Source organism: Maniola hyperantus, chromosome 27 (assembly GCF_902806685.2).
Source record: "Maniola hyperantus chromosome 27, iAphHyp1.2, whole genome shotgun sequence".
In the NCBI taxonomy this organism is placed as follows: Eukaryota; Metazoa; Arthropoda; class Insecta; order Lepidoptera; family Nymphalidae; genus Maniola; species Maniola hyperantus.
In genome coordinates, this window is record NC_048562.1 from 2121826 (window position 1) to 2136854 (window position 15029).

The window sequence follows — 15029 nt, forward strand, 5'->3', positions numbered from 1 at the left end:
TTTTGTCAATGCTTTATTTTGTGACAAACAATGTATTATTATAATATATACAATTTAGTAACAAAGCAAATTACTTAGTAGAAAGCACCACAGCCGCATCCCCTGTTGTACCCGTACCCGTACCCAGGTCCGGCAATACCGGCTTCAAGCGGCAGCGGGTACCCGCAGCCCAGCCCCCCCGCGACTCCAGCGCCGTACCCGTAAGGCCCGGCGTACGCGTTGATGCCGTCGATACCCTCAGTCAGCATGGCCACGTTTCCGTTCCCGCAGCCGTAAGACACCGCACCAGCACCGATAGTGGGTAAACCGCCTTCCAAAGCAACAGCCCCTAAGAACGGCATAGCACCAGTGACAGCCAAGGGGCCTTCGTACACGTTCTCAGATGTCATGGACACACCGGTGACTGCGATGGGGGAAGCGCTCCTGATTGGGAAGCCTCCTCCGTAAGAAGTAGCGGGCGCGAGGCCACCACAGGGGGTGGCTAGAGCAGCTTCAGCGTAAGGCAGACCGTTCCATGGAGCGGCGAAGGGACCAGGACCCCATGCCAAGCCATCAGCAAAACCATTGTAAGCAGCTCCGATGCATTGAGCGGAGATGTACTAGAAAGAAAAAGGTTGGTTATATAGATAACAGTTTGTATCACACTATATTATCTAGATAATATAATATACATATAAAAAAGGTGACTGACTGACTGACTAATCTATCAACGCACACCTCAAACTACTGGACGGATCGGGCTGAAATTTGGCATGCAGATAGCTATTATGAGTAGGCATTCACTAAAAAAGGAATTTTGAAAATTTAACCCCTAAGGGGGTGAAATAGGGGTTTGAAATTTATGTAGTCCATGCGGACGAAGTCGCGAGCATACGCTACTAGTCTTCTATATCTATAATATCTATATATATAAAAGGAAAAGGTGACTGATCTATCAACGCACACCTCAAACTACAGGGCGGATCGGGCTGAAATTTGGCATGCAGAGAGCTATTATGACGCAGGCATCCGTTAAGAAGGGATTTTTGAAAATTTAACCGTGATTTAACCCTTAAGGGGGTAAAATAGGGGTTTGAAATTTGTTTAGTCCACGCGGATGAAGTCGCGGGAATAAGGTGGTTTATAATTCTAAATACATATCAAAAATTGCGTAACCGGCAGGAATCGAACCTGCATCTTCTGGGTTCGCGCCCGATGCATTGACCAACTCTCGGAGTTATGTGCGTTTTTAAGTAATTAAAATATCACTTGCTTTAACGGTGAAGGAAAACATCGTGAGGAAACCTGCATGCCTGAGAGTTCTGCTGTGTGAAGTCTGCCAATCCGCACTTGGCCAGCGTGGTAGACTATGGCCAAAACCCTTCTCACTCTGAGAGGAGACCCGTGCTCTGTAGTGAGCCGGCGATGGGTTGATCATGAGGCGTGGTGGACTATGGCCAAACCCTTCTCATTCTGAGAGGAGACGCGTGCTCAGTAGTGAGCCGGTGATGGGTTGACGATGATGATTAGTTTGCTTATTTGAAAATTCAATAGAACTATTTACCTGGACAAAAAGTGCTTGAGCGCAGAGAATAAGAACTGCCTTGGCTACCATTGTTAAAAAGGAGTTTTGTAGTTAACTGGTTCAACTGGTTGTACTCGTAGATTGAAGTAGTAAGTGAATGTTTTTGAAAATATTTTACTACGTTTTATACCAAAATTATTACCTAAGTTCACAGATAAAATAACCGAAACTAAGTATTATCAAATTTATTTGCTTACAAGAAAGTTTTGTAACACTAATCATATTGTAAAAGTTAGGTCAATATTTTAACTAGGCATATTGTCATTATTCAATGATAACAATTAATAATTACTTAAACTGATAAATATTAATATATGTAATAGATTAGGTTATATCTACATTTTAATACGTAATACGTTTTAATGTAACAATTTCAATAACAAAAAAATTTGAAATGTTTACCAATTAGGTACCAATTTTTATTAAAAATATAGATTGTTTTTTTGTCAATAGTTAATTATGTCAATATTGAATGTTAATTATGTCAACATTTGCATAACTTATATCAACTTTTTTGTATAAAAACTAATAACAAATATGAAATCAATATTCTACCCTTGCCTTCAATCAAACACAAACATGTCCTCCTTCGCTTTCCTTCTGCTTTGCGTCCAAGCTTGCTTGGTACAGGTGAGAAAGAAATTCCTTGATGAATTTTAATTTTAGACACTTATTCGAATATATTTATAAATTAGAGAGTAAATAAATAAAAATAAAGGAATTAATTAGAGCATCCATCTGAATACTAAATATATAATAGAATATAGGGAATTATGCTTGGAGTTTTTCTACGTGATCAAATCAGAAATGAGGAGATTCGTAGGGCAACCAGAGTACCGACAAAGCTATAAGTGGGTTGCAAAGCTGAAGTGGCAATGGGCAGAGCATCTACTCGAGCTTCGAAAAACCGATAGATGGTAGACCGAAAGACGGCATTGGAAGACCACCCATTAAGTGGACAGACAATGTCAAACGAGTCGCAGGGAGCCGTTTGATTCAGGCGGAAGAAGGCCGTGGCATGTGGAAGTCCTCATAAGAGACCTACGCCCAGCTGTGGACGTCTTTAAATTGATGATGATGGTGCATTGATCAAATATTATGACACGCAAATAATATTTATTTTAAAATGTTTTTTTTTATCAGAATGTATTCAGCCAATGCCTCGGCGCAGGCCCGCTCGGCTACGGGCCAGGCATCGCCCCCGGTGTCGCTCTGGCGCCTGGCTTAGCGCCTTACGGCTTGGGAGCCGGCCTGGCCGCTGCGCCATTCGGAGTGGCACCAATGGCTGTGGAGCTCGGTGGGCTGGGAGTAGGCTTGGCCCCAGCAGCTATAGAACTTGGCGCTTACGGCGGAGCTGGTATCGGGGACGTGTCGGTTGTTGGCGAGATGCCAGTCGCTGGCACCACCCTCGTCGCTGGCCAGGTGCCGATCCTCGGCGCTGTGCGCTTCGCGGGAGATCTGCCAGCCGCTGGCACTGTCACCATCACTGGCAGCTGCGGGTGCGGGTGCAACCGCGGACCCTACTACTACTAGTCAACTTTTCATCAGTGCCATTGCAGATAGAGTTATGTTTATAAAGAAAGTCCTGTTGCCAGATTAATGTTGTAAAGCTTTTTACCAATAAAATACCCTTAAAATAATATAAGTACTTTTGTCTTATTACTCCTACTAGCATCTGTCTAACGAAAGCTGGTAGTAAATTTTTAGACACCTGAAACACAAGAAAATGTCACTTGTTGTTTTTATAACCTCACTTGGTTTTAAAACTAGTTTTATTTATTAATATACTAGCAGATGCCCGTGACTTCGTCCGCGTGGATGTAGGTTTTTAAAAATCTCGTGGGAACTCTTCGATTTTCCGGGATAAAAAATTAGTCTATGTTACTTACTCTCCATCCTTTGAACTATCTCTATGCCAAAATCGAATGGATTGGTTGCTTAGTTAGGGCGTGAAGGAAGGACAAACAAACACACATTCGCATTCAAAATAATTAGTACTTATAGATTTTTTACTTACAGAATCTGCAGGATTTAAGGATTGGGAAGTTTTCTTTTACTTTTCTTACGGCTAAGAACGACTTAACCCTCCCCATCACCCGCTGTATGACTCTAGGAGTTAGCTACGATTTTTTGAATCCATATGTCATCACTGGCAATACGCACTGGTTAGCCATCGGGCTTAGATCTTCAAGCACTGAGGAATTTCATGGCATTTTTGTATGCCCAGGTACGTCTCGTGAAAATGATCGCTAACTTTATTATAGACTTGATAAGAGAGTATCATCGTGATCATATCAGGAATGAGAAAACCTGTAGAATACTAGAGTTATGGACCTAACATATATTCACAAATATATCGAATGAGTTTGACCATCAATTTTAGTTAAAGGCATCATAACGGTATACCTACATATAAGTAGGGAACCAGTACAAGAAACTGATTTTGTTTATTTCTTTGAAAATGAGTGACATAAAGATCAAAGTATGTACGCTTCTGCGCTCGAAGTTTTTTTTCATACAAAATGTCACTTATTTGTGACACAAATAAAGATCAAAGTGAGCTTCTCCACCCGAAGCTTTTTTCAGAGTCGCTCTTGCATTATTCTAAACTAGCTGACCCGCCCCTGCTTCGTTGGGGTGGAATTTAGAAAATCGGCGTGGGGGTAGAATTTTCAAAACTCCTTAAATAGGTACCTACGTATTTTTTTTCTTTTTAACCGAACACCTAAATTTCAATTTTCATGGAAATAACTTGAAAAATAACGTACTTTCATACAAACTTTCATCCCTTATTTAACCCTCTTGGTAGTAGAATTTTCATAAATCGTGAAGTATGTATTTTTTATTATTAACCAAAAGCCTGTACACCCATTTTCATCGATGTATATTAAAAAGTGATAGATTTTCATACAAACTTCCATCCCCATTTACCCCCCCTTAGGGGTGGAATTTCGGAAAATCCTTTCTCAGTGGATACCTACTCTTTACAAAAAACACACCCTCCAAATTACAAGTCTGTAGGATCAGTGGTTTAGGCTGTGCGTTGATATATAAGTCAGTCAGTCCTAACTGACTGACTAGTCAGTTAGGACTTAGAACTTTATATATATAGAAGATATATGAAAGGAAAAGGTGACTGACTGACTGATTGATCTATGAACGCACAGCTGAAACTACTGGACAGATTGGGCTGATGCAGATAGCTATTATAACCTAGGCATCCACTAAGAAGGGATTTTTGAATAGGGGTTTGAAATTTGTGCAGTCCACGCGGACGAAGTCGCGAGCTTAAGTTAGGTCAGAAATAAATGAAATACGAACATCTATTGTCACCAATTATTTTTTTATTTTTTAAAGAATTGTAAAAAGTATCGGATAACTCAACAAACATTAAACTAGAACAATACTAAACAGCGTTTAGTAAATTGCGCCACAGCCGCATCCCCTGTTGTAACCGTATCCAGGTCCAGCAATACCGGCTTCAAGGGGCAGCGGGTACCCGTAGCCCAGCCCCGCGGCTCCAGCGCCAAAGCCGTAAGGTCCAGCGAAATCCTCACTTAACATGGCTACGTTACCATTCCCGCAACCGTAAGTGATCGTACCAGCACCAACAGTGGGTAAGGCACCTTCCAAAGCAATAGCCCCTAAGAACGGCACAGCACCAGTGACGGCTAAGGGGCCTTCGTACACGTTCTCAGATGTCATGGACACACCGGTCACTGAGATGGGGGAAGCGCTCCTGATTGGGAAGCCTCCTCCGTAAGAAGTAGCTGGTGCGAAGCCAGTTGCCCATTCAGCTGTGGCAAATGGAGTGGCAGCACAAGGACCAGGAGCCCAGGAAGCGGTGAATGGAACTTCAGCAAGGTACGGAGCATTCCACGGACCCCTGGCCAGGCCTTCAGCGATTCCGTATCCAGCGCCGATACACTGGCTTGAGATGCACTAAAGGATAAGCAAAATACGTCAATTAATCTTTTTAGAGATATGTATCTTATCTTTACATCTTTACCAAGTAAGATTTGAAAATCTCTTTAAATTATTATTCAATCTGAAACATAATATAAGTAAGTCACGAAATGATATTTTTGAGTTTGCGTCAATGGTCACTAATTTTAGATTGGTTTACGAAAACAAATTATTCTCTTATAAAAATCTATATCCGTACTTCCATACTTAATATTATAAATGCATAGGAGTGTCTGTCTGTTTGCTAGCTTTTCACGGCCCATTTGTTTAACCGATTTTGATGAAATGTAGCTTGAATTCTGCGAAAGAATACTTTTTGGTCACGGAAAATCCACCACGGGATTTTTAAAACCTTTAAAACCTAGATCCACAATAACGAAGTTGCGGGCCTCATCTACTTGGTTCAGGGATAGCTTGCATCCTAGAAATGGACTTAGACCGCCGTTTATCCCGAAAATTCAAAAAGTTCCCTCGGGATTTTTAACTCTATGCGGGTTAAGTCGCGGGATTTTACTAGGACAAAATAATATTGGTTTTTTAATAGAATTTCACTAGTCATAATATAATAAATAAATTACTTGTGCTAAAAGTGCCTGAGTGCAGAATAGAAGAACAGCTTTTGCTACCATTTTGAACAAGATGTGTTAGTTACTTAGTATTTGTTGAAAGTAAAGTTATTGAATGTGTTCCCCAAAATATTTTAGTAGATTTTATACTTGAAAGATTACTTAAACAAACTGATAAGGATTACTCACTTATTACAAACTTAGAATTTTTTGTGATAATAATTTGAGTAACACTGAAGTTAGGTCATTGTTTCTTTCATAGTAATTATGTCAGTATTAAATGATAATGATAATAAATACTTAGTTACATAACTGATATGGTATTTTAGTATAAAATCTGAATGTGGAGTAGAAATCAATATTCAAGACTCACTGTTGACCTCATTTGACTTGATCAAACACAAACATGTCCTCCTTTGCTTTCCTTTTGCTTTGCGTCCAAGTTTGCTTGGTACAGGTGAGGAAGAAATTCTTCGGTTTTATTTAAGTCTTAAAGTTTTTTTTTACATAAGCTTATCTTTCAAATGGTGATTTTTGTCTGGTAATTTGTTAATTTTCAAAAGGTATATTGCCTTACTAGCTTATTCCCGCGACTTTGTCCGCGTGGACTACGCAAATATCACACCCCTATTTTACCCCCTTAGGGGCTGAATTTCCGAAAATCCTTTCTTAGCGAATGCCTACGTCATAATAGCTATCTGCGTGCCAAATTTCAGTCCGATCCGTCCAGTAATTTGAGCTGTGCGTTGATAGATCAGTCAGTCAGCCACCTTTTCGTTTTATATATTTAGATTAGCTTATTCCCGCGACTTCGTCCGCGCGGACTACACAAATTTCACACCCCTATTTTACCCCCTTAAAAGTTGAATTTCCGAAAATCCTTTCTTAGTGAATGTCTACGTCATAATAGCTATCTGCATGCCAAATTTCAGCCCAATCCGTCCAGTAGTTTGAGCTGTGTGTTGATAGATTAGTCAGTCGGTCAGTTAGTCAGTAAGTCAGTCAGCCAGTCAGCCAGTTTTTGCATTTATATATATAGATTTACAAAAACCTTAAAATATTCATAATATCTCTTCCAGAATGTATTCAGCCAATGCCTCGGCGCAGGCCCGCTCGGTTACGGTCCAGGCATCGCGCCCGGCGTCGGTCTGGCACCTGGCTTAGCGCCTTACGGCCTGGCCGCTGCACCTTTCGGCGTGGCACCAATGGCTGTGGAGCTTGGCGGACTGGGAGTAGGCCTGGCCCCAGCAGCTATAGAACTTGGCGCGTATGGCGGAGCCGGCATCGGGGACGTGGCTGTCGTTGGTGAGATGCCAGTCGCTGGCACCACCCTCGTCGCTGGCCAGGTGCCGATCCTCGGCGCTGTGCGCTTCGCGGGTGATCTGCCAGCCGCTGGCACTGTCACCATCACTGGCAGCTGCGGTTGCGGATGCAACCGTGGACCATACTACTATTAATAACTTTATTATACGATATAACTTTTAAAAAATATTATTAAACTTTTAAAACATTTTCTATTATTTTATTGCAATTATGTATCCACCCTATTGATATGCAAAAATAATTCAATGTGGGGGCACCAGTTCGGACGGTCAAAAACTTTGTGGGGCTGTATTTTATTTATTTATTTATTCTTAGCGTTGCGAGTTTTAAATGATATACCTACTTCATCAGATAATAAGAGCTTCTTACTAACTTTTAAAAACTAGAAATAAGTATATGAATGGGATCAAAAATAGAAAAAAACCGGCCAAGTGTGAGTCAGACTCGTGCAACGAGGGTTTCGTACTACATTCGTATTTTTTCGACATTTTGCACGATAATTCAAAAACTATGATGCATAAAAATAAATAAAAATCTGTTTTAAAATGTACAACTTAACTCTATGTGTCAACTGTCATGTTAAAGTGCAATTTTAGTCCTTACTTTAAAGCCTAATTTACACGCATTAAGGACTAACCAACAAACAAACACACTTTTGCATTTATAATGAGGGTACTGATAGTTAGTTTACTCAATTTATAAGAATGAATAATAATATTATAAAGAAGTAGATATTTTAAATTCCTAATTTTAGAGATCTTATTTTCTTAGAGTAGCTATTGTTCGTGCCAGAATATTAACTTTGTTTGATAATTTGTTTCGAGATTTTAATGTTACTAGGGTATTTTACTTTCTTTTGAAAAGTGTCTTAATGTGACCCTAAAGTGATAATAAACTACCAAATAAATTACAAAACTTTTATCCGATCAATAAGTGCAATAAAAATACATTTTAATTTTGCATTTTGAACTTCACAGCGAAAACGGTAGCCGCCATCTTTTTAGGTTCATGAGCTGTCATGACGTCACACGGATTGGTAAACAAGGGTGTTTTCTTAGTGAAATACGTAACAATTTCAATCCATGTGTCGTCACAGTCAAAATGAACATGGCGGCTACGGTATCATGCGTTTAGGATATTTGTAGAACATAATATAAAAAAGAGAAATCTTTAAAATAAATTATAAAACTCATTATATAATTTTACTAGCGTATCCACGCGGACGAACTCCTATTGATTTATCCCCTTAATGGCTTCAATTTTCAAAAACCCCTTCTTAGCGGACGTCTACGTCACGTCAGAAACTATAATTGAACCTAAACTCGTATAGTTCGCGACAGTTCAAGATGGTACTCGGGGTATGCCCGAAATTTGCCCTAAGATTTCATGGGGTACTATAACTTTTGAAATCAATACAATTTTATATTTATTGTTTCAGGGCATATAATATAATGGCGAGAGACATAGATAGGCTTAGTTATAGATCTAGAACAACAAAAAATAGAATAATAGGCGTAATAATGTTTTTTTTTAATAAAGAATATTAGCCATGTTAAATGACTTATATTCCCCTTTCCTCTCCAACTAAGCGTCAAACTTGTGCTAGTAGTAGAGTAGGTACGACAATAGTGCAACAATTTTGAACCGTCGACCTTTCGGTTTTCAGTCCACTCCTTTACCTGTTGAGCTATTGAGGCTCTAATAGGCTTGAGGTTTGTATGGAGAAGCGCGTAGGAGCGGCTACCTTAAGTAGTAATGTTTTAATCCAAGTTGTGTCGTCATGTCGGAGGACCGTCAGGCGCCGTCCTATTGTCATCGCTCGCGCGATGATGCGATGTGATTTCATCGTGCGATGAATAGACAATATGAACCAGACGCATCGCATGATCGCGCGATCTTCAATAGGACATTCAGTAAAACCACAGAACATGTTTGAACGCACGGGACGCGCAATCATTTTCGTCGGACGCACGCATCATCGCACGGGCGATGTCAATAGGACGGCCCCTCAGAAGAATAGCTATTAGCTACGTAGTGCTTAGCTATTGTTAACGAATAACTTTAGGGGTCCCCCGAATCGACGACACGTTTGGACTAGAATAAATTACTAAGTAAGTACTTAAAGGGCCTATGCATATTATTATTGTTTTACTTTTTAGATGGTTTTTTGTCGGGGGTTTATCAAATTTTTTTTAAGTCTTTGACAAAGATCCAGTCAATATAAAACGAAATCTTAAAACTATTCGCATAAAATAGAGGAACAATGAGACAGAGAAACTGAATATGATAACAATGTTTTATTGTGATTTAACAAAATAAGTATATTTTTCTATGTTTAGTAATAATAGGGTCCACGGTTGCATCCGCATCCGCAGCTGCCAGTGATGGTGACAGTGCCAGCGGCTGGCAGATCACCCGCAAAGCGCACAGCGCCAAGAATCGGCACCTGGCCAGCGACGAGGGTGGTGCCAGCGACTGGCATCTCTCCAACGACAGCCACGTCACCAATGCCGGCTCCACCATACGCGCCAAGTTCTATAGCTGCCGGGGCCAAGCCTACTCCCAGCCCCCCGAGTTCCACAGCCATTGGCGTCACGCCAAATGGCGCAGCAGCCAGGCCGGCTCCTAAGCCGCAAGGTGCTAGGCCAGGTGCTAAGCCAGGCACTAAGCCAGGTGCTAAGCCAGGCGCTAGAGAGATGCCGGGGCCGATGCCTGGACCGTAACCGAGTGGGCCTGCACCGAGATACTGGCTGAATACATTCTGAAAAAGATAATTATTATGGATCGATAAAAATATTTTTAAAATTACCAGACGATGCTTTTCTATTTAGTATTTACTAAAAACGTACGATCCATACCTATCCGAAATAATATTTTTTAAATTTGAAAAGCGGATATTTTGAAATTTTTGTTATTTGTTGTTATAGCGGCAATATACACACTCTATGAGTCTATGACATCTCTCTACCTATTACGGTTCATGAAATACAGCCCGCTAACAGACAGACAGACAGGCAGCGGATGCCTAGTAATAGGGTCCCGTTGGCACTCTTCGGGTACGCAACCCCAACAATCATCTTGCCATAGATATCGTTAATTTTTTTAGTTAGAGTTTAGAATTAAATTAATTATGAATTTCTTCCTCACCTGTACCAAGCAAGCTTGGACGCAAAGTAGAAGGAAAGCAAAGGGGGACATGTTTGTGTTTGACAAGTTCAAGCGTAGAATGTTAATTTCCATTTTTCGTTAAGAATTTATACAAAAACCCCATATCTGTTATGTAATTGTTATCATTCAACACTGACATAATTTCGGTTTAATAAAAATGACCTAACTTTATCATTGTGCATCGTTGTTTCAAAAAATATAACTAGGTATCTGTGGTAATCCTTATCGATTTTGTAACCTTTGGAATATAAAATGTGCTAAAATATTTTTAGATACACATTTAATAATTTTGCTTTTATCTAATAACATTTACTTGTACCACATTAAAAAAATGGTCGCAAAATCAGTTCTTCTGTTCTGTGCTCAGGCACTGTTTGCCCAGGTATTTTTATAGAATAGAATAGAAAAGAATGTTTTTTTATTCATGTAAACTTTTTACAAGTACTTATGAATAGTCAGGTAGTTTTAATTATCTGTTTTCTACGTTTTGTTTATTATACTTAGTATAAGTCCCGCAAATTTCTATTGCGCTGGAACCATGTCTCATTAACATTAAAATGACGTCATTTTGACGTCAGCCGAAATAAAAATATACCATCAGCTCGAAACTTCAGTCTAGTGCCACGCGCATGAGCAATTTGCGGGACTTATGCTTACCTGTACTTTTGTCAACAAATTTAAATTGCCTAGCATAGGGTTTTTCGTTGCCCTAAATCCCTCTCATTATTCCAAAATATCCTATGCGACCCTAATCCTTCCTTGGCAACCTCCCTGGTGTAGTGGTGAGCGCTGTGTATTGTCAGTGGGAGGTCCCGGATTCGCTTCCCGGCAGGGGAAATATTGTAATTTCTAAATTTCCTCTGGGCTGGTCTGGTGGGAGGCTTCAGCGGCGGCTAGTTACCACACTTCTGGCAAAGCTATGCCGCAAAGCAATTTCGCGTTCCGGTACGATGCCGTTAATTTCATCACTCTTACCACCAGGTGAGATTCATATAAATTATCGATTTTCATTTTTTTAACACTTTTTTTAATTTTTGTCTTCTAGTGCATCTCCAGCCAATATCTCCGCGGATACAACGGTATTGTTGGTGATGGTTTGGCTGGACCTTTTGCCACACCTTGGAATGTTCCATACATCACTGAGGCTCCTTTAGCTGCCGTATGGGCTCCTGGTCCATGTGGTGCTGCTCCTTTGGCTGCAGAATGCATTGGCTTCAGACCATCCAATGGAGGAGGCTTCTCAATAACCAGTGTATCGCCTATGGCCGTCACCGGCATAACCATGAAATCCGAAAACGTGTACGAAGGTCCCTTAGGCGTCACTGGTGTTGTGCCTTTCTTAGGAGCCGTGGCTTTGGAAGGTGGTTTACCCACTGTTGGTGCTGGTGCGGTTTCTTACGGCTGCGGGAACGGAAATGTTGCCATGGTGAGCGAAGATATCGCACCCTTTACTGGACCTTATGGCTATGGCGCCGGTGTCATGGGAGAGTTGGGCTATGGATATGCTCCCCTGGTGCCTGAAGCCGCTATTGCCGGACGTGGTTATGGATACGGATACAACAGGGGATGCGGTGGTGCTTTGTTCTAAACAATATCTAAATGTATAAACAGAAAAGATGATTGACTACGAAAGGACACCACTTAGAAAGGTTTTTTAAACTAAAACCCTTAACGGGGTACAATATGGGTTCGAAATTTGTGTAGTTCAAGCGGACGAGGTTGCGGATATAAGTTAGTTAATTGTATAAAATTTTGGGTCTTACGGCTAAGGCGACGCGACGGTGTCGTGGAGGGGGTTGGGCAATGGATATGCTCCCCTGGCGCCTGTATCCGCTATTGCCGGACGTGGTTATGGATACGGATACAACAGGGGATGCGGTGGTGCTGTGTTCTAAACAGTATTACTTAGTTGTTGTATAAAAGCAGGCGTTACTTTGCGGAAGTCCATGATATACAATGAACCAAAAGCTTAATTTGCTATAATCCGCTGAAACAGGTCGAATGTGTATCCGCCCTGCTTCTTCCTGCATGTTTAGCAGTGGGAGGGCGGGCGGTGCATTTCGCATGCTACATGTTGCACCATACAGATTTGACCTTTTTCTGTTTCAGCGGATTATAGCAAATTAAGCTTTTGGTTCATTGTTTAGTATTAGTTGTATAAAGTTTTGTGGTAGTGTACATAATAGAATTTTCTTAACCTTCTTATGCAGGATTAATTTTCTTGTAACCATTTATTGTTTTTTAATAATAAGAAATATGATCTTTGATTTATTTTATTGTTATATTGAATTAAATGACTTAAATATTAGTTTTGTTTCGTCATTTTTGGTATTTATTATAACAACCTAAATAGCAGCATTTGATTTTGTCGGACTATTCTCTAATACTGATGTATTATAGACTATAGTAAGTACTAGCTGATTCCTGCGACTTCGTCCGCATGGATTTACGTCACTTCCTTCCTTCCTTCACGAACACTTCCTGAATCTTGATAACCCAGGCGGGCAGTAACCCTGCAGCATCAGGATTAAGGAGTTGAATCCAGAGTTTTTTATGTGACAACGACGTAAACTTTTTTTGTTGATTTAAAAAAAAATTTTGCAAATCGGTCCGGAAACCTTGAAAAAATCGATGTAGAAAAAAGAACCACCTCCTTTTTGACAGTCGGTTAAAAACCGATGACGTTGAAATATTTACGGAACAATCTTTAAAATATCCCCTTTCTAACAAAAAAATAATGAATGAAATCGGACTACGCGTTAATGAATTACAACTCAGTATACATTTTAACTTTCGTCCCCTCTCCTACGGGAACCATGCTGAATTTCGGGATAAAAAGTATCCTATATTCTTCCTCATAGTATGACCTCAAATCGTACCAAGTTTCATTGGAATCCATTCAGTAGTTTCAGCGTGATGCGCGGCCGTGATACAGACACACAGACAGACAGACAGACAGACAAAAATGAAAAAAATTACAGTTTTGGGTTCAGTATCGATTATAGAGTGCCCTCGAAAAAAAATTTTCAAAATATCTTCAATGTACAGAATTTGACCTGTTACAGTTTTATTATAAGTAAAAAAAATAAAATAATAATTGATTCCCCGATATAAGAATCACCCGATAAAATCTTTTTAACAGATTCTAGATCTTTGAGACAGGATGTAACGATATAAAACCAGCCAAGTGCGAGTCAGCGGTGCGCGAGTTTGCCTGTTTGACTAAAGACTGAAAAAACTAAAGTCTTGAAAGACTGTTTTTTCGACATTTTGCATGATAAATCAAAAACTATATGCATAAAAATAAATAAAAATCTGTTTTAGAATGTACATGTAAAGTCCTTTCATAGGATACCTAAGTACCTACTTGGTATATCTTACTTTGAGAGTTGGAAATAATAATTATTTGTTCAAGAACACATCTTTTTTGTACTGTAACCACAAATTCACGGTTTTCGAATTTCCTCCTTACGTGCGCTATAAGACCTACCTGCCAAATTTCACAATAAAGAGAATTGAATTGAATTGAATTGAATTCATGATTCTAGGTCAACGTTAAGTACCCTATAGGTTTCTTGAGAGACACGACACCGTATGGGATAACGAAATGATCCCATAAGTGTTCCTTTTTTCCTTTTGAGGTACGGAATCTTAAAAATGATCAAACCTAATGATTGCTGGCCTTAGAAAACACGTGTGTAAACTGCTATGTCAATAAATCTTAAGTTATTTTTCGGCATTTTGCACGATAATTCAAAAACTATGATGCATAAAAATAAATAAAAATCTGTTCGTAATTCAACGGACTTCATTATTTATTGTTTACTCAATAAAGCTGAAACGGAGTAGGTAGGTATTATGTTTAATTTAATTAAATAAAAATAAATGTTCCTACTTGTCACTTAATAATAATAATAATAATAAATAGTAAATCCAGTAAGGACGAACCACGTTTCTGAACGTTTCATTATCACGTAGTATTTTTAATAGAAAGAAAAAAGTAAGTAGGTACGCAACCATAGACGGCAGTTCGTCACGTTCGAATTTCAACTCGTACTTTGCGCCCTAGAGAGCAAAATTGACCGTTGACCTCTGCGCGCTTTAATATCGTCTAAGATGCGAAATCGGGAATTTTTTTTAAGGGAAAACGTCAGAGTCAGCTAGCGTGCTTTGTTTACAAATAGTATGACCATGATTTGCTCATTTTAAGGTTAAAATTTTTTTTCAAAAAAGGTACAAAATTATGAATGGAAATGTGGTCTATTAACGATATAGAACCACCAAAAAAAATTTGTGCAAAACCAAAAAAATCTTCCTGTATAAAATATTCTTCACTATTCTATTAGGTGCCAAAACCACCAAGCTTAATTTATACTTCAATTCTAACCTCAAAACTGACAGAATTTCAGAAATTTCAAACCCCTATTTTAACCTCTTAGGGG

At 39.6% G+C, this 15029-nt stretch overlaps 6 protein-coding genes across 6 annotated transcripts; 3 read left to right on the top strand and 3 right to left on the bottom strand.

The window, feature by feature from the left end:
* LOC117994656 (chorion class B protein PC10-like) lies at nt 1-1704 on the bottom strand. The gene is made up of 2 exons (XM_034982610.2): nt 1544-1704; nt 1-599 (listed from the first exon to the last, which is right to left on the bottom strand). Exons 1-2 carry the CDS (start codon nt 1592-1594, stop codon nt 75-77), a joined length of 576 nt encoding a protein of 191 aa, XP_034838501.1. The 5' UTR covers nt 1595-1704; the 3' UTR covers nt 1-74.
* A 330-nt stretch (nt 1705-2034) lies between these two features.
* LOC117994658 (chorion class CA protein ERA.1-like) lies at nt 2035-3209 on the top strand. Its single transcript, XM_034982612.2, has 2 exons — nt 2035-2194; nt 2708-3209. Exons 1-2 carry the CDS (start codon nt 2102-2104, stop codon nt 3095-3097), a joined length of 483 nt encoding a protein of 160 aa, XP_034838503.1. The 5' UTR covers nt 2035-2101; the 3' UTR covers nt 3098-3209.
* A 1677-nt stretch (nt 3210-4886) lies between these two features.
* Nucleotides 4887-6251, bottom strand: LOC117994575 (chorion class B protein PC10-like). The gene is made up of 2 exons (XM_034982509.2): nt 6109-6251; nt 4887-5506 (listed from the first exon to the last, which is right to left on the bottom strand). The coding sequence occupies exons 1-2, from the start codon at nt 6157-6159 to the stop codon at nt 4982-4984; spliced, it is 576 nt and encodes a 191-aa protein (XP_034838400.1). The 5' UTR covers nt 6160-6251; the 3' UTR covers nt 4887-4981.
* Nucleotides 6252-6394: 143 nt separating this feature from the next.
* Nucleotides 6395-7608, top strand: LOC117994660 (chorion class CA protein ERA.1-like). Its single transcript, XM_034982615.2, has 2 exons — nt 6395-6553; nt 7176-7608. The coding sequence occupies exons 1-2, from the start codon at nt 6503-6505 to the stop codon at nt 7551-7553; spliced, it is 429 nt and encodes a 142-aa protein (XP_034838506.1). The 5' UTR covers nt 6395-6502; the 3' UTR covers nt 7554-7608.
* Nucleotides 7609-9697: 2089 nt separating this feature from the next.
* LOC117994577 (chorion class CA protein ERA.1-like) lies at nt 9698-10703 on the bottom strand. Its single transcript, XM_069508010.1, has 2 exons — nt 10567-10703; nt 9698-10180 (listed from the first exon to the last, which is right to left on the bottom strand). The coding sequence occupies exons 1-2, from the start codon at nt 10657-10659 to the stop codon at nt 9755-9757; spliced, it is 519 nt and encodes a 172-aa protein (XP_069364111.1). The 5' UTR covers nt 10660-10703; the 3' UTR covers nt 9698-9754.
* A 124-nt stretch (nt 10704-10827) lies between these two features.
* Nucleotides 10828-12895, top strand: LOC117994662 (chorion class B protein Ld34-like). Its single transcript, XM_069508007.1, has 2 exons — nt 10828-10969; nt 11633-12895. Exons 1-2 carry the CDS (start codon nt 10919-10921, stop codon nt 12173-12175), a joined length of 594 nt encoding a protein of 197 aa, XP_069364108.1. The 5' UTR covers nt 10828-10918; the 3' UTR covers nt 12176-12895.
* Nucleotides 12896-15029: the final 2134 nt, after the last annotated feature.